Source organism: Salminus brasiliensis, chromosome 2 (genome assembly GCF_030463535.1).
Source record: "Salminus brasiliensis chromosome 2, fSalBra1.hap2, whole genome shotgun sequence".
Classification (NCBI taxonomy): domain Eukaryota; kingdom Metazoa; phylum Chordata; class Actinopteri; order Characiformes; family Bryconidae; genus Salminus; species Salminus brasiliensis.
In genome coordinates, this window is record NC_132879.1 from 26883859 (window position 1) to 26907373 (window position 23515).

Consider the following 23515-nt stretch of genomic DNA (forward strand, 5'->3'; position numbering starts at 1 on the left):
TACGATAGGATTATCATATACTGGCATTTTACTCTCCCACAGCTCATGCGGAAGTAAATGTCTCCAAAAATACTGAGGTAAACATTGCCAGACACACTTTAGCGAGTCTAAAAATAGAGCAAACTCTATATATTAGTACGTTTGTCCCTAATGGGATGCAATATTTGTTTGTTTCTGTGCACTTGTACTGCGTGTTCCATTCTACATGACCCGGGAGAGTAAACACACATTCTTTAAGGTTGGAAGAACTTGCTGGGAAGTCAAACGCACCGCTGCCACTGAGAACATCACTGCGTTTCTGCTGATGGTATCTTATGCTGTTTGATGCTGTACCTTTCCCATACAAACGTTGTCATGATACGCACATCAGCAGACAGCCTTCCTCTGTGCGTTGTGTAAGCACACTCACATTCACATGGGCCACTGAGAATGTTACCTAACCGCCTTTCTGAAAATTGTATACCTCATACACACACAAGCACACACACCGCAGGGCCTTCCAGAACTGAGCCAAACTAAATATAAAGGCTTAATGGCACAAAGTAAAGAGAAGGAAAGTGGGAGGGTGAGAGACATAGAGAGAGAATTGAAACACATAATCCCAAATTTACACACTTCAGCTGCAAAATACGTATTATCATGCCCCTGCCTGAGAGACACCACCGATCAGTACTCTCTATGCACATACAAATGTATATATGATGTTTATATAATAAATGTGCCATTTTCACCCATTCCTCCTGCAAAAGGCTTCAAGTTTTGCTTATTTGAGGCCTGTCTACAGATTTCCAATATTGTTTAGGTCAGGGGACTGTGAGGGCCATGGCAAAACCTTCACTTAGTTTCTCTTTAGGTAGCTATTGTGGATTTTGAGGTGTTTAGGATCCTTATCCTGCTGTAAAGTTTTTTTTACAGACTATGTAATGTTTGCTTCCAGAATTTGCTGGTACTGAATTGAACCCATTCAGTGAAATGTTCCCTGGGTGCCACTGGCTGCAACACAAGCACCATAGCCTGACTAATCCATCACCGTGCTTAACAATGAAATTCTGCACCCTTTATTTTCCAAACATAACTTTATTAATTAGCTAATGAGTTGGAGAAAATGTGGCTCTGAGCCCCCCCTTCCCCCCAAGAGGCCTCATAGGCAGAGCAAACTGTCATTTGATGGTCGGCCCAGTAGGCCTGCAAGCCACTGCAGTGCAGAGTCACTTTTTAGCAGGCCTGGAGAGCCTCTGAGCCATGATATAGACTCAAGCCAGCAGCAGGCCCAGCAATCCCCTGAGCCTCGATGTGGTGTTGCTCTGGCAGCAGACCCGGAACTCCTCCAAGCTAAGATGTGGAGTCAATCCGGCAGCTGGCACGGCCTCGTGACTTGGCTGTCATACACCCAGACGGGAGACTTCTCATCCATGGGGAAAAGCACACACATGCACTCGCACGGACGCTCACATTCACACACACCTTTCCACGGAGACATAAATGACATGCTCCAAAAATATTTTGAAGATATGACAAGGCATGTAAAGCAGTCAACAAGAACAGAGGGGGTCCTACAAAATGCTGACAGACTCTTAAGTTCTGTTTTTTGCTGCTGTTGTTTTTGTGTATAAATGTTCTGATCTTCTTTTGTTTCATTCAATTACTTTGGCACAGCTACACAATGGCTTTCCTAAAGCTGTCAGAAGCATTGTGCCTCTGAGGAGTGAGTCCTTTGGCTCATCTTCTGGATTTGATTGGGGTTTGCCTCTGATTAGAACGACCCAAGATATCTGTGCCATGCATCATCAAAAACCGAAAAACTCATTTACCACAGGACAAGACATATGAAATATTGATGTTGATTCACACAGAATCTAATATTTTTATGGCTCGTTTTACAGAAGGTAATCATCACTGACGCGGGAGCGTGCAGCCCATAAAAATGACTTAAATGACACATTTGGACGGGACTAAATTCGCTGAGAAACTCTGGTTATCATTGATTCTGCTGAGAGCAAGCTGACACATTTTCCTTAAATTCTGTTTCTGTAGCTTGATTGGGACGACCTCTATCCCAGTAAAATGACAATGAGTTCTAGTCTCCTCTCCAACTGAATTATTTCTGCTTAAACTTTTCAGAGACCAGAAACATACAAGATCACATGCATGTTCATTGCAGAGTCATTCATCAAGCCTTGAGGGCATTAAATCTGACATACAGGTGTCACAGTTAATTACAGACTGCATTATGACCCTAAGCTCAGCCTAAACTTCAGCTTCTATCAACTTCCTGCAGACTGTGTGAGCAGAATACTTTAAAGTCATGCTACATGAGTTTTGGTTAATGAGCAAAAAAAGAGAGCTTTAAGTAGCAAAAGAAGCTTAACCACACACATTTCTGCTGCTAATACGGGACTCGCTGTGGAAAGTGAGGATAAGAAGTCAGAAGTGCACTGATTCAGACTTCTAAATGAATGCATTCTCGCTAATTACTGACTTATCAGCGCCTTCTTGAGAAACGCCAGATGCATTTCGGCTCGGGCTGCCCTCAGCCTCAAAACATGGTTCTTCATGCAAATTCTCATCGCTGGCTCATTTTGAAAGAGGAGATTCACCAAGCAAGCCAGTCCTCCATTAGACAGCAATCAGGATAATGGGCCTGTATGAACATGAGCAGGCTTCATCAATCAAACAGTCACCGACAAGCCTCGCTTATCAGCACTGAAGGATTCACTTATCAAGACGACACATTGTGATGTGACTTGGTGGACCCCAGGGGATAATTGCAGAGGATTAGCTTAATGTGAAACCTCTAAGTAAACATGTTTCTCTAATCAGTAAATACTATTCTAATAAAACTTGCAAAACTGCAAAGTATGTCTTGAGCAAATGATCTATGAAAAGCTTGATTTCCACAAGCAGGTTTAAGCTATCCTCTTTGTTTTCATACAACCTAGTGGACTAAGGCTTACGCTGGGTGTTCTCAGTGAAGTACAGTGGACAAAGGGCTTTTCTCTGACTGTGGGCTACAGAACATATATCATATAAGTGCATTTCAACTTTAAGTTGAAACCATTGCTGACACACATGTGCAAATGCACACATATGGACTGTCTAGTCACTGTGGAGAAGTATTGCTTACTAATAACTGGGGCAGTGGCTCAGCGGTTAGATCTCCGGGCTATTGATGACAAGGCTGTGGATTCGTTACCTGGGCTCGGCAAGCTGCCTCTGTTGAGCCCTCTGCCCACCCACCCTACCTTTCACCCTCTTTGCTCCTCGGCGGCCACAGAAATGGCTGCCCACCGCTCCGGGCACGTGTGCTCACTGTCTACTGTGTGTGTGTTTCACTGGTGTGTATGTGTGTGTGTTCTCTGCAGGAATAGGATCAAAAGCGGAAGCCAAATTCAATCTGTGTCCAACACAAATGGTTGTCTTATCAAGTTGGTTTGGTTTGGTCTTGATTGGTAAGGTGGGTATTATTCCCATAGTGAGATCCAAAGAGCTTTCTGAGGCCTTCAGATAGAAGTCCTCATAAGAGTCTGGGAAGGGATTTTAAAATCTCAGAACACTTTACAAGTGAAACATCTGCAGACAAGTTCAACCCAAGAGCAGACCGCAAGCAGACCTCCAACAACCCTTAAAAGTCATCACATGACCTATAGGTTACTCTTTGCACACATTGCATGGCAACTGCATACTAACAAATAGTGGGTGCTCCATGCCCCATTATGTATTTTTTGTTATATTTGCCATTTGTTTAATAAATAAAACAAAGACGTCTGCTTTTTTACTGCTACCTCAATACATAATGCAAATGTAATATGAAAAAAATGCACTGACTCCATGTCTAAATTATAAGAAATGTGTGTTTGTCAAACCATTTGAATACCTGTGACTCATGAGAACACTCAGTAGTTCAGTCAGTGCCCTCATAGCAACCATACTCTCATAGCTGCCATTTACAGGCTACTCATCTTTTGAGTGAATTATATCACAGCCTTTTGTAGTACAACACTGCAGAGGCCCTGACACAGTGATAAACAAATTATACAGGGGCATGCAAAAGTTTGGGCACCCCTGGCCAAAAAGAGTAGAATATGATACAGAAACTGATTTCCAAAGGGAATATAATTAAAGTAATGAAACATTTTCCATTTTCCATTTGTGTATTATTTCTGTTCCATACAATTTAAGAGTGAAAAAAGGAGCAGCCCAAGAGATTTGAGATCTCATCATCTTCAGGTCTCAGAAATTAATGAGCTTGTTAGGGCTCTGGCTTGTTCCGGATCCGCATTAGGAAAGGCCACGTGATGCAAATTTCAAAGCTTTATAAATATTCAGACGCCTCAAAGAATCGGCAGCCCTGAGCTCCTCTAAGCAGCTGCCTAGCAAATATTTGATGCTCACAAAGCTGTCAGAGACTATTTGAAGGCAGCAAAGCTGTTTAAGGCAGACATTTTCTCAATTAATAATGTAATATAGAAATATGAGTGAACAGGAGCGGTGAAGGTCAAGTTGAGGTCTGGAAGAAACTCTCTGAAAAACCTTTAGAGAGAAAGAGGATAGCCATGGCGAGCCATGCCGCTTTGCAATCAGCAGCTGGAGTCTAAGAGAGCACCACTGCTCACAACTCTCTCCCCCTATATCACTCTTAAGCAATGTTGGCCGGCACAGGCATCTGTTAGTTGGTGTGACAGAACCTGCCACTTCCCTCCGAGTGCGTCAGCTGCCTGGAAACGGCATATCGGCACCAGTTTGAAAAGAGGTGGTGACTGGCTTTGCAAGCATTTATCTTTAGCCTTCTAGTGTCATGAGTGTTGATAGTGCTAAGGGGAGCTATGAGTGGTTGGGTAAATTGGCAGTGTCAAATTCAGAGAAAAAAGGAAAAGGGGGGGCAGTAAATCTGTATTCTACATCACTATGGTTAAACGCTGGCTGTTAAGCCATGGTCCACATATGTCCAGAACCGTTCCTATTTAGCATGAGAAACATGCATGATGGCATCACCAACTAATTGACTATTAAATTAGTTGCAAACTATTTTCATCGTCTATTTTAGCCTCCTATGTCAATTAGTAGTCGCACCCCTAGCACCTATGATTCAAAACATAGACAACATGCATTCAAGTAAACACAGTTAACCCTAGGAAAGTCTAGAGTTTATTATTTTGCGATGTTTAATTTACAATATACACTTATTTGTAATTTCATAATTACATAATTCTCCACTTTTCGTCCAAACATATTTTTAGAGCATTTCTATTGGTCCATTTATCATGAAATGTTGATACAATGTAAAGAACAACTGCCACATTCATGGTAGGAAATATTTATATAATTAATAGCATTGACAAGTTTTATTCTGTATTGATAGATTCAATCCTACATTTCTTAATCTTTCTATAATAATAATAATAATAATTAAACATGTCTCAAGGTGTATACACATCACAGGTGATCATATACACGACCATACTCTATGTTCTATAAAGCCATTTCATTTCATACAAGCTCATTCTTTAAGCCTGAGCAGGATAGTGACCCTGACAGCCTGGATGACACAGAGCACTGCAATCCGAAGCCCTGGAGCAACTGCACTGTACCTGTAGTCTCTTTCATTCTCTGACTTCCTTTCCATAGTATATGCACTGCCGACACTTTACGCAAGCTAGTCAAGGAGAGCACGTGTACGGAAGTTAAAAATAACTATCCGAATCATTCTAGGTCACTTTATATCAGGAGAGCGGAGCAGTGGTACAAGCAATACAAGGACCACAAGAAGGCACGTAACAAGCCAGCTCCCCAGGCTTCAAATACTGTGTGTTAAAGCAAGAGTCAAGCACACAAAGAAGATCAAAGGCCCCATGAGAAATGCTAAATGTCTGCCTGCCAAAGAACATGCGACCCTCACAAGGCTTTGATGGTAAAATAGAGGAGTGGAGGGGGGTGTTGTGAATGTCTGAAAATGGAAATGGCAAACATGAGAGGACAGAACTGCATGCCAAAAAGACGTGTAGCTATCTCTTTAATCCTGCACCCCCTATAATGCCCTCTTTTCAGGCTCGGGTGAGGTTGTATGTGAAAGCTTGGCTGAATGCAGATGGCCTCTCAGTCAGAACTGAGTTTGCTGTGAATGAATCATGGATAAAGGACGAGTGCCATTCTCACTGCCTCTCCCAGGCTTTAAATAGCCATACTTTTTTTTTTTTTTTTTTTTATGAAAAACATGGATTTATGCTATCTTCATCTTAACAGATTGAAAGACAGAACTTGAAACATTCACTGATATGTTTTTAATTGCGCATAATTTGATGGGAAGATGTGAACAAGATACATAATTAAATACATGATCAAAATCATTCAAAGTGCTTTGGTGTGAAATGCTCCATTCTAGTTTGAACTGTTTAAAGTGGTGGTGATCGGAACCAGATTCCAAACCAGTCCAAACTTTCTAAAGATAAAGTTTTGGTGTAAAATCTACGTTTTCATCACTATTCATGGTGGAGGGGGTGTTGTAACGCAAAATAGCAGCCAAAGAACACTGCTATGTTTGGTTGAAACATTCAAATGTTTTTTACTATCATCATTTATGAATACATTACATATAAAATTTAGAAGATTTTGCATAGTAATTAAAGCAGCATTATGCAAGAATCTCCTGGTGGAGAGTGTAATTTACTGCAGTAAAAACAAGTCACACTTTGAGCTCCTTCTCATCGTAAACATGAATTTTACAAGCTAAGAGATACAGAACTGCCAATGAAAGTGACAGAAGCATGTAGACTGATGTGGTAGAGTAATATTACATCATTTTACACACAGTTCTCACGAATTGTATTTTGCACATTCCACCATAGGGCCGTAATGCACTAGTTGGCGTACAAAGCATAGCATAGCAACAATAGAGATGCTATTCTCCTTATTACAGGTCAGTGAAGCATCAGCATGATTTTGAAGCTTTTATGTGAAGGTAAAAATGCTACATAATGTTGCTTTAAAATGACAATATCTGACTGATTGTGATACATGTAAAGATATCTGAATCTGAACATTTCTCTACATGTATAATTTCACACTAAGCCACTCTATGTGATTTTGTTTACATCTCAGCCAATGAATTATGCAATTCTGCTTTATTGGTATAAATGCTTTCACTGTTTTTGTATGAAATCTGTCTTTTCATTCTCTCCAAAAGCAGTTGTACTACAATTTGGGCCAACATAAACAAAACTCCTGGTAGGAAATGCCGACAAACACTGTGTGGACCACAAATACAACAAACAGTCTTTAACAATAAAGATAAATGTCAGTATTACTTACCACCAAAGATTCCAGGAGGTTCACCATACACAAGTGAAGCTGAAAGAAAAAGGGGGCTTCAATAATGCAAACACTGTAAAATGGCTGCTTTAGAATACTAATAAGAAATGACTCTCATTAAATTACTAAAATGACGTTACATTAGCATTTAAAAGATAATTAAAAAATGTTTAATGTTGTGAATTACATAAAAAATAACTCAATACTTTTGACTTTATATCATACTGTATTATTTTCCACACATACAACCATAACGTTAACAATACTTAATAAGTATGTATGTATGTATAAGTATGTAAGTAAATAAATAAGAGCTTTATTAACCACTTCTTTATAGTGTATAAAATATAGATAACACTTCTAATGGTTCCAGTCTTCCTAATGGTTATTTTTCTGTCTGACAGTGGATGTACCGCTGTAAAAGTGTTGTTTTTGCACTGTGCTGGATTTGAATCCTGATGTATTGTTTTCCACATACACCATCATAAACATAACTAAGTGAGTAAACAAATAAACAAGTGTTTTATTATCCGTTTCTTCCTGGTGCAGAAAATGAAAAAAACGAATGAAACTCTATAGCTTTATCTTCCTATTCTTCCTACTGTAAAGCAGTGGATGTACCAATGTAAAAGTGGTTTCTGGATTTGTCCTGCAGATGAATCCCTACAATAGAAGCATAAGCAGTCTTAAGCTCACCTTGGCCTATAGACACGACCCAGGGTCAAGATCAAGCATGACTCATCATATTAAAAGAAAAAAAACACCTATTTCCATCACTCAAAATCTCTGTGAGAGTTCGTCATCCTCGATAAATGCCAAGTGATGGATTCTCAACACGCACATACACACCCACCCACACTCGAACAACGACCTTCGCTAAATTAGACCCCGAGCACAGCAGAAAAAGGCCAGTTCTATCTTAATAAGAGAGAGCAGCTAATACAATGCAGCTGTATCTGATGGTCCTGTGCGATGTCCTCTGTCTGGCCTGATATCTGGTGTCCTGGCTCTGGCCCAGTGAACGCAGCCTTTCCCTGGCTGGACATGAAATTGCTATTGTTAATCAGCTGGAACGTCTCTAGGTGGAGTAATGCGAGGAGACAGCAATATTCTAATCTGGATGTAATTAGCCAGAGCTAGCACGCTAGTCACGCAGCACTGTGATAAACAGAGAGAGGGGGAGTAGGTGAAGGAGTAAGGAAGCAGAGCAGGAGGGGAGGAAATAACGTGTTCCAGAATGAAGCATACTCACGGCTGGAGGAGAGCGTGAGGGAGAGAGCTAGCAGGAGTGACGTGAGGTGACACATGGTGCTGGGGTGAAGGAGCTCCAGGAGAATGGCTTACAGTGGAAGCAGCAGTGACATTAGCAGGTGTGGCGGGATTACCTGAAAGAGGAAAAGGATCAATTCAGGTGTGGATTGAATGATTGACTCTTGCGTCATTTTTTTAAATGCATTTTCCAATATGTATACACTTACAATCAAAACAAATGTTTATACAGTTGCAGGAAAAATAAGTGAACCCCCTGGAAATAGAACCATAGATAGATTCTACTGGTTATTCTATACGAAAATTCAGCATTCAGCAACTAATATCCAATAGAAATGTGCTCTGATCCATATCTATCGCTATTACAGTCAAACACCATCTTACTAAACTAAAGCCACGCAAATTGTTGTGCTGTTCCTGGCTTTCATTAAGTACCACAGAGCAGGCTAGAAAAAGTAAGTGAAGCTCTGTGTTAATGACTTTTACAAGAGCTAATTGGCAAAAGGTGTTTCATTAAGGATATGAGATTGGAAGTGTGGGTTTCATTAGTGCTTATCCAATAAACAAAGGCACACAAAGCCTGGTTACTGACTAATCTGTTATTCTTAACAATGATTGGCTATTGTGAACCAAGATTCACTGCAAACAACTTTCAGAAGACCTTAGAAAATGTGTACAGAGATGCATGAAGCTGGAAAAGGCTACAAAAAAGCTTTGCTAAAGACCTGCATCCACATTTACACAAATTGTCTACACATGGAAGAAATATTAGCACTGTTCCCCAGGTGTTCCAGAAGCATTCTCGTGAACGTAACTGGTCCATTTGTTCAATAAAAAGCATCTTGTTCAACTACTTTACTTTCTAAGCCATTACCATACCAGAGAGGGTTTTAACAGAGTATCCAAAAAGAGCTATATTACAATCTGGAGGAATATTTACCTCAAATGCTTTCTATTAAATTAATTAAAGATACTATCCCAGTAAGAACGTACAATGGGGCAAAACCAAATTCAGTGGGCCAAAAACCCTTTAGAAACAGGGGAAACTGAGCTATATATTTTATTCAGTTTAGTCTTGAAAAAAATGCGGACTGTGGATGTTTACTCAATGTGCTCAGTAAAAGAGTAGTATTAGTTTAGTATTAGTTATTATTACTATTTATTTTAGTTAGTAGACTGTTGCCTATAACTGAGCCTTTAATAACCATCAGACCATTGCACTAGTAATCACTACAGAAATCCAGATACCTCTAAAGACGTCACTGTATGTTTATTTTACGTACTATATGCATTGGCATATTTTATCAAACTATATTTTACCAACTTAGAAATAGCACTTAAACATGGTAAAATCATAGAAACACTCAATCTCTCATGGCTTAATGCTTTAAGCAGAAAAAGCAAACTAGGTTTTCCAGTCTCCAGCACTTTACCCACCAACCATGTACTCAGTGCACCTCCAGCACAACAGGGTTTCAGAAAACAAATCTGACACGTTGATTAGCATGCTGAGACTGTCTGGAAAAAGTCGCTGCAATTTCTGTACTGTGTGCTGTGGGGAAAGATAATTGCCTATGGACCGCTAGCCGAGACTGACACCCTCAGCGAGCGCAGGGAGAATTGGGGGTGACAAGCAACAGCTGTGTTATAAAAGATGGGAGCAAGCGTCGCACACACAGCAACCCCCTACTGCTGGAGACGAATGGTCAGGAAACAGCTCGAGTCACAGGCACGAGGCCATAAACAATGTTCACTACTCCAGCTGATTCATACCACCTCACAATGCGGAAAGCCCAGAGGCAAAACCTGTTCACAGTAGTAAAGGACAAACGTAACGCGGTAACTAGATTCAATTCAGTGCACAGAAAGGACTCAGAACCAGAGGAACTCAATAACTGTAAAAACACATCTCGCTATACTACACTGCAAGATGTCAATTTAAATCTATATATAACACAGTCCCAAAGCCTAAGGCATCTGTGGAGAGGATAGGGAAAGCCGTTTCCTGGGCAGGAAGTGGTCATTTATTCTATATATATTCATCTGCTTATCTGCTTCTTCCTGATCAGAGTTGAGGCAGGTCTGGAGCCTGAATTTATTGGACCCAAGTAGAAATACTCCCTGGACAGGGCACCAGTCCATCGCAGGGCACCGCACATACTTGTTCGCTCACAAACTACTGCATTTATCATTAACACATTCTGACTCCTGCATTTATCATTAACACATTCTGACTCCTGCATTTATCATTAACACATTCTGACTCCTGCATCTATCATTAACACATTCTGACTCCTGACTCCTGCATTTATCATTAACACAGTCTGACTCCTGCATTTATCATTAACACATTCTGACTCCTGCATTTATCATTAACACATTCTGACTCCTGCATCTATCATTAACACATTCTGACTCCTGACTCCTGCATTTATCATTAACACAGTCTGACTCCTGACTCCTGCATTTATCATTAACACATTCTGACTCCTGCATCTATCATTAACACATTCTGACTCCTGACTCCTGCATTTATCATTAACACAGTCTGACTCCTGCATTTATCATTAACACATTCTGACTCCTGCATTTATCATTAACACATTCTGACTCCTGCATCTATCATTAACACATTCTGACTCCTGACTCCTGCATTTATCATTAACACAGTCTGACTCCTGACTCCTGCATTTATCATTAACACATTCTGACTCCTGCATTTATCATTAACACATTCTGACTCCTGACTCCTGCATTTATCTTTAACACATTCTGACTCCTGACTTCTGCATTTATCATTAACACATTCTGACTCCTGACTCCTGCATTTATCATTAACACAGTCTGACTCCTGATTACTGCATTTATCATTAACACAGTCTGACTCCTGCATTTATCATTAACACATTCTGACTCCTGATTACTGCATTTATCATTAACACAGTCTGACTCCTGCATTTATCATTAACACAGTCTGACTCCTGATTACTGCATTTATCATTAACACATTCTGACTCCTGATTACTGCATTTATCATTAACACAGTCTGACTCCTGCATTTATCATTAACACAGTCTGACTCCTGATTACTGCATTTATCATTAACACATTCTGACTCCTGATTACTGCATTTATCATTAACACAGTCTGACTCCTGACTCCTGCATTTATCATTAACACATTCTGACTCCTGCATTTATCATTAACACATTCTGACTCCTGCATTTATCATTAACACATTCTGACTCCTGCATTTATCATTAACACAGTCTGACTCCTGACTACTGCATTTATCATTAACACATTCTGACTCCTGACTCCTGCATTTATCATTAACACATTCTGACTCCTGCATTTATCTTTAACACATTCTGACTCCTGACTCCTGCATTTATCATTAACACATTCTGACTCCTGCATTTATCATTAACACATTCTGACTCCTGCATCTATCATTAACACATTCTGACTCCTGCATTTATCATTAACACATTCTGACTCCTGCATTTATCATTAACACATTCTGACTCCTGCATCTATCATTAACACATTCTGACTCCTGCATTTATCATTAACACAGTCTGACTCCTGCATTTATCATTAACACATTCTGACTCCTGCATCTATCATTAACACATTCTGACTCCTGACTCCTGCATCTATCATTAACACATTCTGACTCCTGCATTTATCATTAACACATTCTGACTCCTGCATTTATCATTAACACAGTCTGACTCCTGCATTTATCATTAACACATTCTGACTCCTGCATCTATCATTAACACATTCTGACTCCTGCATTTATCATTAACACAGTCTGACTCCTGCATCTATCATTAACACATTCTGACTCCTGACTCCTGCATCTATCATTAACACATTCTGACTCCTGCATTTATCATTAACACATTCTGACTCCTGACTCCTGCATTTATTATTAACACATTCTGACTCCTGACTCCTGTATTTATCATTAACAATATTTGAAATCTATTTTCACTTGTGATCGGGACTGTTTTTTTACATTACTGCATGCACTAAAAATCTTTCCCAAAGATGCACGTAAAGCTGACAAAACTGTCTTTGTGATGTGTTATTTCAGCACTCTTCTGTATGGTAATGTCTAATTCTTGCAGCTCACACTCATGTTCTGAATTTTTTTAATCAAAGCAATGAGACTAGCATTCTTGTCTTGGCTTTGCATGTATAATAAATATCTTGAATTACGATGTGTCCTTCAAGAGTTTTTAGGGAACAAGAATGCTTCCATGGATAATGTGAAAGCAGTGGTGATAATCATGCTTTTGTTACTCAGAACTATGACTTGCATTTAAATGGAGTTTACTTTGGAAGCTGCACAGAACAGTAATGGGGTTCTGGCTGTTCATGGAGAAAAGATGCATTTGTTTGCGGCTGTTGAATTGAAGAAGGCATGTGTCCTGGTAGTGCATGCGCACACACACACACACACACACACACTTTTTGTTTCTGTGTTATTTATTTATTTTTTCTCTCTCTGTCTCTTTCTATCTCTCTCTCTCTCTCTCGCTTACACACATACACACACACTGTAATGTCTGAGCTTTGCAGCTGGAGCAAGCTACACAGTGGGGATTTCATCTGAACACTGGTGGTTTCCTAGCAACACCTCTCAAAAGAAGCAGTTGTAGTTTTCTAGGGCATTTTTTAGCGTGAATTAAACTATACAAATACAAATTTGCGTCTGGCACCCCATTGTTGTTCGTCAGGATGATCCGCAGGGCGCTACGGTCATCTGGTCAACAGTTTCATCACCAAACCAAAACAATGTACCAGCATGCCGTCATGGAAATGCCCACCCCCACACTCACCCATGGACACCCGATGAAAGTGCATTAAAATTCAAATCTCTCCCATCATACAATGTGATCACTGAGCCCTTTGTATTCATGGCTTTTCTCACTAAAGATCCGAGGGTTCAGCCTGAGCCGAGAAAGCCAAAAATCCTCATTTGGCTCAGCGAGCATTTATAAACCTTTAGTCCTACCTCTGAGGCTCACGGGCAAAATTTATTATCACATTTAATCAGCAGACAGATAATGCACTCGTCCCACAGGTATCCCATTTCCTCAACAGTAAATTACTCAATACCACATCAGCTCCTTCCATCACAGTAAGTGCTTGCTTGGATCTGTCCCCATACAATCCTCATCCAAATCATAATCACACATAATGAGAAAGTAATAAGGTAGTAAATGGAATTTGGTGAACTCGATCATATCTCCATTTCAAATTTCGCCGCTTTTAGCGCACACAATTTCTTCACTCAGGTTATCCAGCAATTCAGGCCGCCACCTGAAATGTCTTACTACACAGCAGTCAATATTCCTGAAGCCGAAATCTACAGCAGATTCAGACTATGGTGAATAATGAAATGATCACTGGGTTTTGTGAGAGCCGTTTACTCAGGTTTGGTAAAGAGGACTACCGCCTCTAGGAAAGCACACTGGAGCAAAAACATCAAGGCTGAAATGTCACAGCAACTACAACCCCCAGCTGTATGGGTGGCAAAAACAGAGGTAATTTTAGGGAGATAACTGTAATGTGCACTAGGGGTGGGTGATGTGATAAAACGTATTATTATTTCAGACTACTTAGAAGTGCTAAGGAATGCATTCGTTCTGTATTTTAGTTGTTCCTTGCGGTTAAAATAGTAAAGATGTGACTTTTGTGAGATAAAAAATGCTCGGTTGCTGTTTTACAAGACTATTTACAACCCTGTTATTTAACCTTAGAATGAAACACACTGATTCGCCTTTTACAGAAAACTTGAGAAAACAAAGTAAGAGGTGCTTTAATTGGCTGGTTTATGGCACGTTGGTAGGCTCTCAAGCAAAATATTATAATAGTTTTAATACTGTAACAAAAACACCCAGCTAGCTTCTTGCCTAGCACTCTCTTGCTTTCCCGGATTCGTTTTCTTGAGCCTTACTGAGAAAAAAAAGAAACCGGTAATTTCCTGTGTGTTACTGTGTGTTACTGGATGTTACTGGATGTGTGTTTAGCAGTTTGGTAGACAGCTGAAGTAGTTCCGTTTGTTTTTTAAGGAGCGGTTGATGGAGAGAAGAAATGGTAAAGGCCAATTGGCTAGCGTGAACTTGGCCTTGCGAGTTTGCTGCCCTGGATTTTGTTTTGTTGTGTGCCAAGTTTGAGCTCCCCCTTCTGGGGACACTGGCAAAGGAAAATCCATGGTCACAAGGTCTGGGAAGGTAAGGAAATTCCAAATTCCTTCATACCCTAGTATCATACCCTATGAACCCTATCATATTCTCCCAAAGTGGCTTTTTTACTGCTTTACCGCTTCACCATTGCCGCTAATTGGGGGGGGGGGGGGGGCAGCATTTTCTTTTGAAGGAGCTGAACACAGCAGTGTTTGAGGTTCACGGTATGTTTCAACTACCACATTAAAATACAGTTTGATATTCTAGGGCACCTTTAAGGACATTTTCATGATACATGATATGTGTCAGAATATTAATAATGTATCAGACCTTCTGACACCAACAGACCTACTTTCACTGCCCATAGATCCAGTCCAGATGCTTGTGTGCCCATCGTTTGGTTTCAATAGTGGGCAGGGGGTTAGCATTACAATTTCTGTGATGTGTGTCAGAGCAGCCATTCTGTCAGTGTGGACCAGATAAGACAGCCTTTGTTCTCCTTGTGCATCAATGAGCCTGGGGAGCCCACCCCGTCGCGGCTTTGTGATTTCTCCCTCCTTCGACCACTGTCACTAGTTACTCACCACCACTTACCGGGAGCACCCTACAAGCCTTGCCGACCCAGGTAGTCTGGAAATGACGCTGTGGCCCATGTCAAGGTCGTTCAGGTCTTCACAGCTGTCCATTTCTTACACATTCATTCTTACGCATATCCCAGACTTTTACAGGTGCCAATGTGACGAGGCAATCACCAATATGGCTGTTCACTGCATAAAATAAACAGTGAATAAAAACAATGTGAACAGTCAGTAGAACGGGAGATATTTGAATTTGGAATTTGAATTTGATAAAGTCAATTTTGGCATTTTCTGGAACAAAACGTTGAATATGCCGATTGTAACCTGTCAAATGTCATAAGAAAATTAACTGTGCCACCAACTGTCATTACTGCTGTGTCAATATGCACTGTGCACAACTACACTTGAACAGCATAGCAAAGCTAACTAAACTTCTACAGCTGTTTTCATACTAAACACAGAAAATTCACTGTTGCGCTCTTAAACACATTATTTTTAATGGGAGCCCAGCAGCAAGCGCAGCGGTAAATGGAGTCCGCCACGGAAGACAAGCAGGGTCATATAAAGTTTGCATGTTTTCAACTGCTGCATTGGTCAAGTCTCAGCATGACCAAAAGGAGCGGAGTGGCTTTATCTGGTAGTTCCTTCCAACATGGAGGAAAGGCAAGTCTTATCTGTTTCTGAACACAAGCCGTACAGAACCCAGAAGCCGTCTGAAAAACCCACGGTGGCCCATCATAAAAGGTTTAGCATTAAACTAGCCAGAAAGAGAGACAAGCTAACCTGCTGTCTCCAACTAGCCAGTACACATTTGCAGACCCTCCCTCGCTACTGAGAGTGCTTCCCATTTTAGGGCCCAAGCGGCCAGAGCCGCGCATACGGCAAGTGGTGTGGACAGTAGCTTGCGTGGGCGTGAGCTGTGAGGGCAGCACATACCGCGTTCAGTGTGAAAACAGCTTAAGGGTGAAATGATGAGCTGAATGAAGTGTGTAGCAGCAGGGAAAATAAAACTTCATAGGATTTTCATAGGATTAGACTGAGAAGTTACTGAGAGGTCACTGATATGTCCACTGATTTGCTGATTTACTGACCTTGCTTTCGCTGACATTTTAACGACTGCAGAATTATCTGCTGTGGCCACTAAACTATAAATGATTCATTCAAATTATTTTTTATTGATCAGCAGCACAACAAGCAGTGCCACTTAGTAGAAACACACCTGCAAGATTTTCCAGATTATCAATTTAGAGGAAACCCCATCCTGAGGAGGTGGGTGTGCTGCTCTGCTGTCTCTTCTCCTAGATAATTGGAGCTCCATAAAGTGAGGGAAGGCTTGTATCCCACAAGAGCCACTAAATGGTTCCATTACAGAGGAGAGAAGACCTCTTCTCTCTGGCTCTATTAAGAGTAGAGACGACCCAGAGGAGACACCACACCTGCATTACAGAAATGCAAACTCGACGTATACTGCCACTGCTAGAGTACACCACCCGCTCAATACACAGAGAGGAGGGCCAAATGAGCTTTCAGCAGAAACCACCGAGTCTCTTTTTTTTAACTTTGGGTGCAGTTGTAAACTCGCAGCGCAGAGTCATGTACCACTTAAAAAGTTACAAAAACATGCCAGCACTTCAGTTAAACATCATATAAAAAGAGCTGGATGCAAGGTAGATCATATTTTAATCATTCGCTCTCATCAAGAGTGCGGTGTCTGGATAGTCTTTCTCTGCCGGCATTGTCTCCCCCTATTGCCCTTTGTTTAAATGTAGCCTAACTGTTGCTTAGCTTAGCCTAGCCCTAACTGTATCCTTTGTTCACACTATAACAACCCCATAGTGCATCATTATATAAAGTGTACAAATGATGCACATTTACAGATGGATGGAATACCCATAATTCACTGCACTGTTTGGTTTGAAGATTCGCTCACAGCTTCTCTGAGGAAGGCCGACGTTCAGATTGCTTATGAGACGCAACCTGCTGTCGCATTACGAGCTCAAGCATAAGAAGTGTCCAAAATTGGAATTGCGTTCCCTGTAATAGTGCTCTATATAGTGATCGGGAGTTACATAGGGGTATAAGGGGGAAGCTGCATATCGAGGATAGTGAATAGGGCACAGGTCTGGTTTGTTGTGATCTTTAGCTTTATCCTTTAGCTTTGTTCAACTTCTTTAGCTTATTTTATGGTTGATTTAGAGGAATGGTTAGTTGGATTACATGCTGCAAACTTAGAATTTGGAATTTAGTGTCCAGCTTTATTGTAGGTCACATTTAATGTCTATGTTGTGCAACTCTGTTAAAAGATTGTGTGAAACTGAGCTCACCAGGCATGACAGTACTACCATGCATCCACTGCAGCTCAGCATAGTGAGTAAGTAACATAAATTCATAGTAAAACCATAATCAGAATTCAGAATCAGAAACATTGTTTGTTTTCTACAGCTTCTTAAAAAACAAATACATTATCTGGGCAGTAAATGTGCTTCAGTAGATATAATAATATAATAATAATAATATTAAAAATGAAGAGAATATAAAAAATACAAATAACACTCATAATATTCAAAACATTCATAGTATTATTTGTAGCTATTATCCAACAAAATAATAAATACATCCTTCAAAATGAGAAAAGTTACTTTGTACTGTATTCATTTTAACCTGCATTGGTTCTAATGTGAACTGGTGTTTTACAAGTATTATTAAACTGCAGAAGATTGCAGAGATTTACAAATGTAAATATTAAATACAGAATATTAACAGGAACTCTAAAACATGCAGAACAATTAAAAATCAAAACACTGATTTTTATTAGTGTACTATTAATAGCAGAGCCTTATTTTCAATGAAGTGACCAATCGCTATTTGGGGAAAATAGCTTACTCAGCAGTTATTGTGCTTTTCACAAGAACAATTTCAGTTTACCCAGCAGTGCTGTTTAACTGCACTACACGCACCCCTTAGCAGCTGAAGCATTACTGAAAAACGCTGGCAGCCGGATACTGAATGAGGTAATGATGAGCCCTCAACTCCACAGCATGCACCATAAAGCCACAAAGGAATTCATAAATCCACCAACACATAGACTGCCATTACTTCTCCATAAACAATCAACGTCGGACATGACAGCACTGGCCAGCGGAACACGTCACTATCGATTCAGGGAAGAAGAAGGCGCTCATAAAGACGTGCATTCACCATGCAAAGTCCGTCCAGACAGGGCGAGTCATGCGCTATTCTTCAGTGCTGATGGACAGTACTGCTTGTCACGCCAATTTCAACTATTTATATTGCACAGGCCTCCAGCCAGGACACTGAGGACAGGTCATGACATCAGCATCAACACATACTCAGAATGCATGCAAACTGGGTGTTGAGTTCATGGCATAGATGTTGTGTAATGTTTCTGAGGATATTTGGCAACCATGAAGAATGATCTGTTTAACTGGATTGATAGGGTGTGTTGGAGGTTTGTAATTTGTTATATACTGTAGAATGATTTATTATTTTATTTAATAAACAAGCATTTTAATCAAATGATTTGGATGAGGTGAAGTGGTGAGTGTAAAGGGTACAAAGCCTGGTTTATTTGCTTTTAAAGATGCATCTTTATTTTAAATGACAAAGGCATCTAAACTAATGTAAATATTTTTGTATAAAAATGTATTCATTCAATTAATTCATTTCATCATTTATGTGGCTAAAATCAATGTCTTGTGTTCTTTTTCCAGCTCATGTTGGTGAGCTTTAACAGGTACACTTACCCTAAGTCTTGTTTCAAAAACACCAATCTATAACCTAATGATCCTGGGATGAAGATATGTGACGATTAGTCCAGGATCTATGGCCGCTGATGTCTTCTGGCAGAAAAAGAAAGCAAAGCCACTAAGCTGTGACAGAGAGTAGATCTAATCCTTCCTCCCATTTCCTAGAAGACAGAAATCAGCGCCAATGCATGAGCTTCCTCAATATCCAGGCCTTGTCCTCTGAACTATAAAGATTGTGTGTGACCCTCTTGCTAAATTGGATGGAGAAAGCCCTTCCCCCATATCTTTATATCTCACTCACCCAACCCCCAGCCATCACTATAGCAGGGCAGATCTATTTCCATAAATATTTTCCCTACAAAACATACACAAAAAGGATACTGGCCATCGCTTAGCTTGCTAATGTCTGTTCAGATAATGCTTTTGCGACTGCGACTATTCTCACCATATTAGTGGAACATCTGATTGCCGTGTTTTTCCATCTGTGGGCTAAAATTGATTAGCAGTTGCCCAGAAATCATTTCTATGCTATGGCTCGCTGCAACCTTCACTGCCTCTATAAAGAGGGGCGTAAAATTGTCAAGACCACCACCAATGGCAAAGATATACTCTACAATCCAAGCCTCGCTTCTCAAGTCATAGTGCGGCCATGGCGCGGTATAGAAGCTTAAACATTGGCTAGACCTTTAAACACTTTATTGGATTAGCGAATGAATCCAACATTAGGCCACAGATTAACTTAACATCAAACAGCTTTAATGTGATCATAACCCATGCCAGACGGATCACCATTAATTGCCTTCATTTCCAGTTCTTGAGGAGAGTCCAGTGTTTTGTTGTGCTCTTTACAATAGCTCATTAACGCTAATACAGGTAGGCTCCAGAAAAGGGGATGAGCTGTCTGCCTTCCCAGTTCAGAAGCATATTTCTCGCTCTAATACATTGCACAGGAGAGTCTCATGCTTCAGGATTGTTCTATGCAGCGAAACGAGCTACTTAGCAGGCTTTCCCCTTCCCTCCTAAAAACAAGAGCGCTGCCAAACGTCCTAAATCCTCCAAGTCCATTGTGTCTCACACAGACAAGCTGCACAGGATGGAAATACAGTCCAAGTTACGGAGAGGGGAGATTAACTCCTTTGACGGGTGGACGGCTATGCTAATGCTAGCTAGCTTTTTAAGCAGAAACCCTGCTGGGAGCGTTCTGACAACGAGGTCGACCCTTCTAAAGCAGACAGGGGAGTTTCTAATCTCTTAAGCTATCCTTCACCTCCCGCCTCCTCTGCTTCCCCATCCCTTTCAGCCCAGTCTAGTCATCACTCCAGCACTGGACTAGACCTTGAGAGGCTCCATCTAAAGAGTCAACGTGGCATTAGCATTCCGTTTGATGAAGCTTTCACATCAGCAGTAGAGTTTTATAGGCCACAGACATTTGCAGTTCAAAGGGGATGGCTTTTAGACCCTGGAAAAATTCCTTATGTACATCATGTATGTACATAAGTTCCTATGTGTTCAAAGCGTGAACACACTCTTTATATAGCTCAAGCCTGCATGGCAGCACTTGAGTAAGCACAGCCACTTATGTCAACCCAAGCATAAACGGACAGAATATTAAACAGTGGTTAATTAATCAGCATGCAGCATGGCCCTGGACGGCTGCCACCGCTTCAAGCCTTCTAGCATTCTGCACCAGGCTTTAATAAAACGTCTGGACCAGTGAAGGATTAAAAGAAGTAGAGGGGAGAGGAATGAGGAGAGGAAGACTGATTGGTTTGGGGTTACTCATTCATCAAACCTTCACACTTGTTTCAACCCATACCTATGTATGCCTATCATCTTATCTAACAAAGGAGGGGAGGGGCTATCCCAGAAGGAAATTCATCTGTTCAAGAACCAATGACTGTAGAAAACATGGACACCGTGGTTCCATTCCCTCCCGTTCTGTAGAAACAATGCCAACATTGTTCGTTATGTTGTCAAATTTGCAACCAGAGTCTATGCAGTAGAGATGAAAACTGGAGCCAGACTCACCTACTCATTTGGTAGACCTGCCCCCTTCTCCCAGACCAAGCGTGTCTTAGACCGCCTTCATTGAGCTCACAGCCCAGAAGCAAAGCTGATTTTTCCCCTGGATATCCAGCTTGTTCAGTGAGTGGAATGTTTCAACAGTAAAAGTGCAGCTCAGGTAAGTTCTACTACAACTCAGCTGCTCCATGTAATTCTGCAGACAGTGTCTTCCAGTCAAGGCTGTCAATTTCTTGGGGGAAAGTAAAAAATGTGCAGGGAATTAGCAGGGAAAACTAAATGTTGGAATTAGACACTGGAGATGGATTAGAAAAGATTAGAGGAAAAATTAATTGTTTTGTCATTGAAAGATAGGGGGATTGGCGGAGCTACACATCATACTGCAACCAACCAGCTGAGGCGCTAGACTTGTGATTGCTTCACTTTTGAGATGTTGCATTTTCCATGTTTTGCATTGTGACTGGATTAAACCTGATTTGGGGAAATAAATGACACCATATGTCATCAGGATTGTACAAACTGAAAGCAATATTAGGATATACAGTGAGTCCAAGAAGTATTTGATCCCTTGCTGATTTTCTTCGTTGGCCCACTAATAAAGACATGATCATTCTATACTTTTAATGGTAGATGTATTCTTACATGGAGAGACAGAATATTAAAAAGAAAATCCAGAAAATAAATCTAAGGAATATATATTAATTGATTTGTATTTCATGGAGTGAAATAAGTATTTGATCCCTTAGTATTCATTAGCAGTTCTGGCTTTTACAGACCAGTTAGACACTCCCAATCAACTTGTTACCTGACCTGAAGCCACCTGTTCTCACTAATCACTTGTGTGAAAAACACCTGTCCACAGAATCAGACAGATCACACAGATTTCAAGTCTCCAACATGGGTAAAACCAAAGAGCTGTCACAGGACCTCAGAGTCAGAATTGTTGACCTTCACAAAGCTGGAATGGGCTACAAAAAGATTAGTAAGGTGTTGGATGTGAAAGTAACAACTATTGGTGCAATTATCAGAAAGTTTAAAGAGTATAACATGACAATCAACAGACCTCGGCCCGGTGCTCCAAAGAAGATTTCGCCTCGTGGGGTGGCAATGATGCTGAGAACAGTCAGAAATCGTCCTGCAACCACTCGGCAGGAGTTAGCAAATGACCTGAAGGCAGCTGGGACCACAGTTTGCAAGGAAACAATTGGCAACACTTTGCGCAACAATGGATTCACATCCTGCAGTGCCCGAAAGGTACCCCTGCTGAAGAGAGCACATGTGGAGGCGCGCCTCAAGTATGCCAATGATCATTTGAAAGATGAACCAAGTTATTGGGAGAAGGTTTTGTGGTCAGACGAGACCAAAATTGAACTTTTTGGCCTCAACTCCACCCGCCATGTGTGGAGGAAGAAAAATGCTGCCTATGACCCCAAGAACACTGTGCCCACCGTCAAGCATGGAGGTGGAAGCATAATGTTTTGGGGGTGTTTCTCTGCCAAGGGTACAGGGCTACTTCACCGCATCACTGGGAAGATGGATGGAGCCATGTACCGCACAATCCTGAGGGACAACCTCCTCCCCTCTGCCAGGGATCTGAAAATGGGCCGTGGTTGGGTCTTCCAACATGATAACGACCCTAAACATACAGCAAAGGCAACAAAGGATTGGCTCAAGAAAAATCACATTAAGGTCATGGAGTGGCCCAGCCAGTCGCCAGACCTCAATCCGATCGAAAATCTATGGAGGGAGCTGAAGGTCAGAGTTGCCAAGCGACAGCCCACCAACCTTCATGATTTAGAGAGGATCTGCAAAGAAGAGTGGGCCAAAATTCCCCCTGGTGTGTGTGCTAAACTTGTGGTTAACTACAACAAACGTCTCACCGCTGTGCTTGCAAACAAAGGCTTTGCCACTAAGTATTGAGTGTGTTTGGCAAGAGGGATCAAATACTTATTTTCCTCATTGAAATACAAATTAATTAAAATATATTCTTTAAAATTATATTCTGGATTTTTGTCTTGATATTCTGTCTCTCCATGTTAGAATATATCTACCATTAAAAGTGCAGAAGGATAGTGTCTTTATTAGTGGGCAAACAAAGAAAATCAGCAAGGGATCAAATACTTCTTGGACTCACTGTATTTATATATCCCGCTACAAAGGTAGGTGAATGCATCTTCTATAACATGTGTTGTAACTTTCCTAGTCTAAATTTCTTTTACAGAGAGTAAAAGAGTAATTGAGTAGGAGATGAACTGATCTCTTCAAAATAAATAAAGTTAAGGATTAAATATTCCTTTTAACATTTAAGGTAAGATTAGTGCACTGGTTTGGCTTTGTACAATATCACAGTAAAAGAATGGAAAGAATGGGA

General features: G+C 40.8%; 1 protein-coding gene across 2 annotated transcripts in view; it reads right to left on the reverse strand.

Moving 5' to 3' along the window:
• The window catches only part of cntn1a (contactin 1a), a 77180-nt gene that overhangs the window by 30395 nt on the left and 23270 nt on the right, over positions 1-23515 (reverse strand). For both annotated transcript variants that reach the window (XM_072672185.1, XM_072672186.1), the window contains exons 2-3: positions 8558-8690; positions 7306-7344 (exon numbers count right to left, since the gene is read on the reverse strand). In XM_072672185.1, the coding sequence (XP_072528286.1) occupies positions 7306-7344; positions 8558-8612 (94 nt within the window). In that variant the 5' untranslated portion in view covers positions 8613-8690. The remainder of the gene's footprint in view (positions 1-7305; positions 7345-8557; positions 8691-23515) is intronic.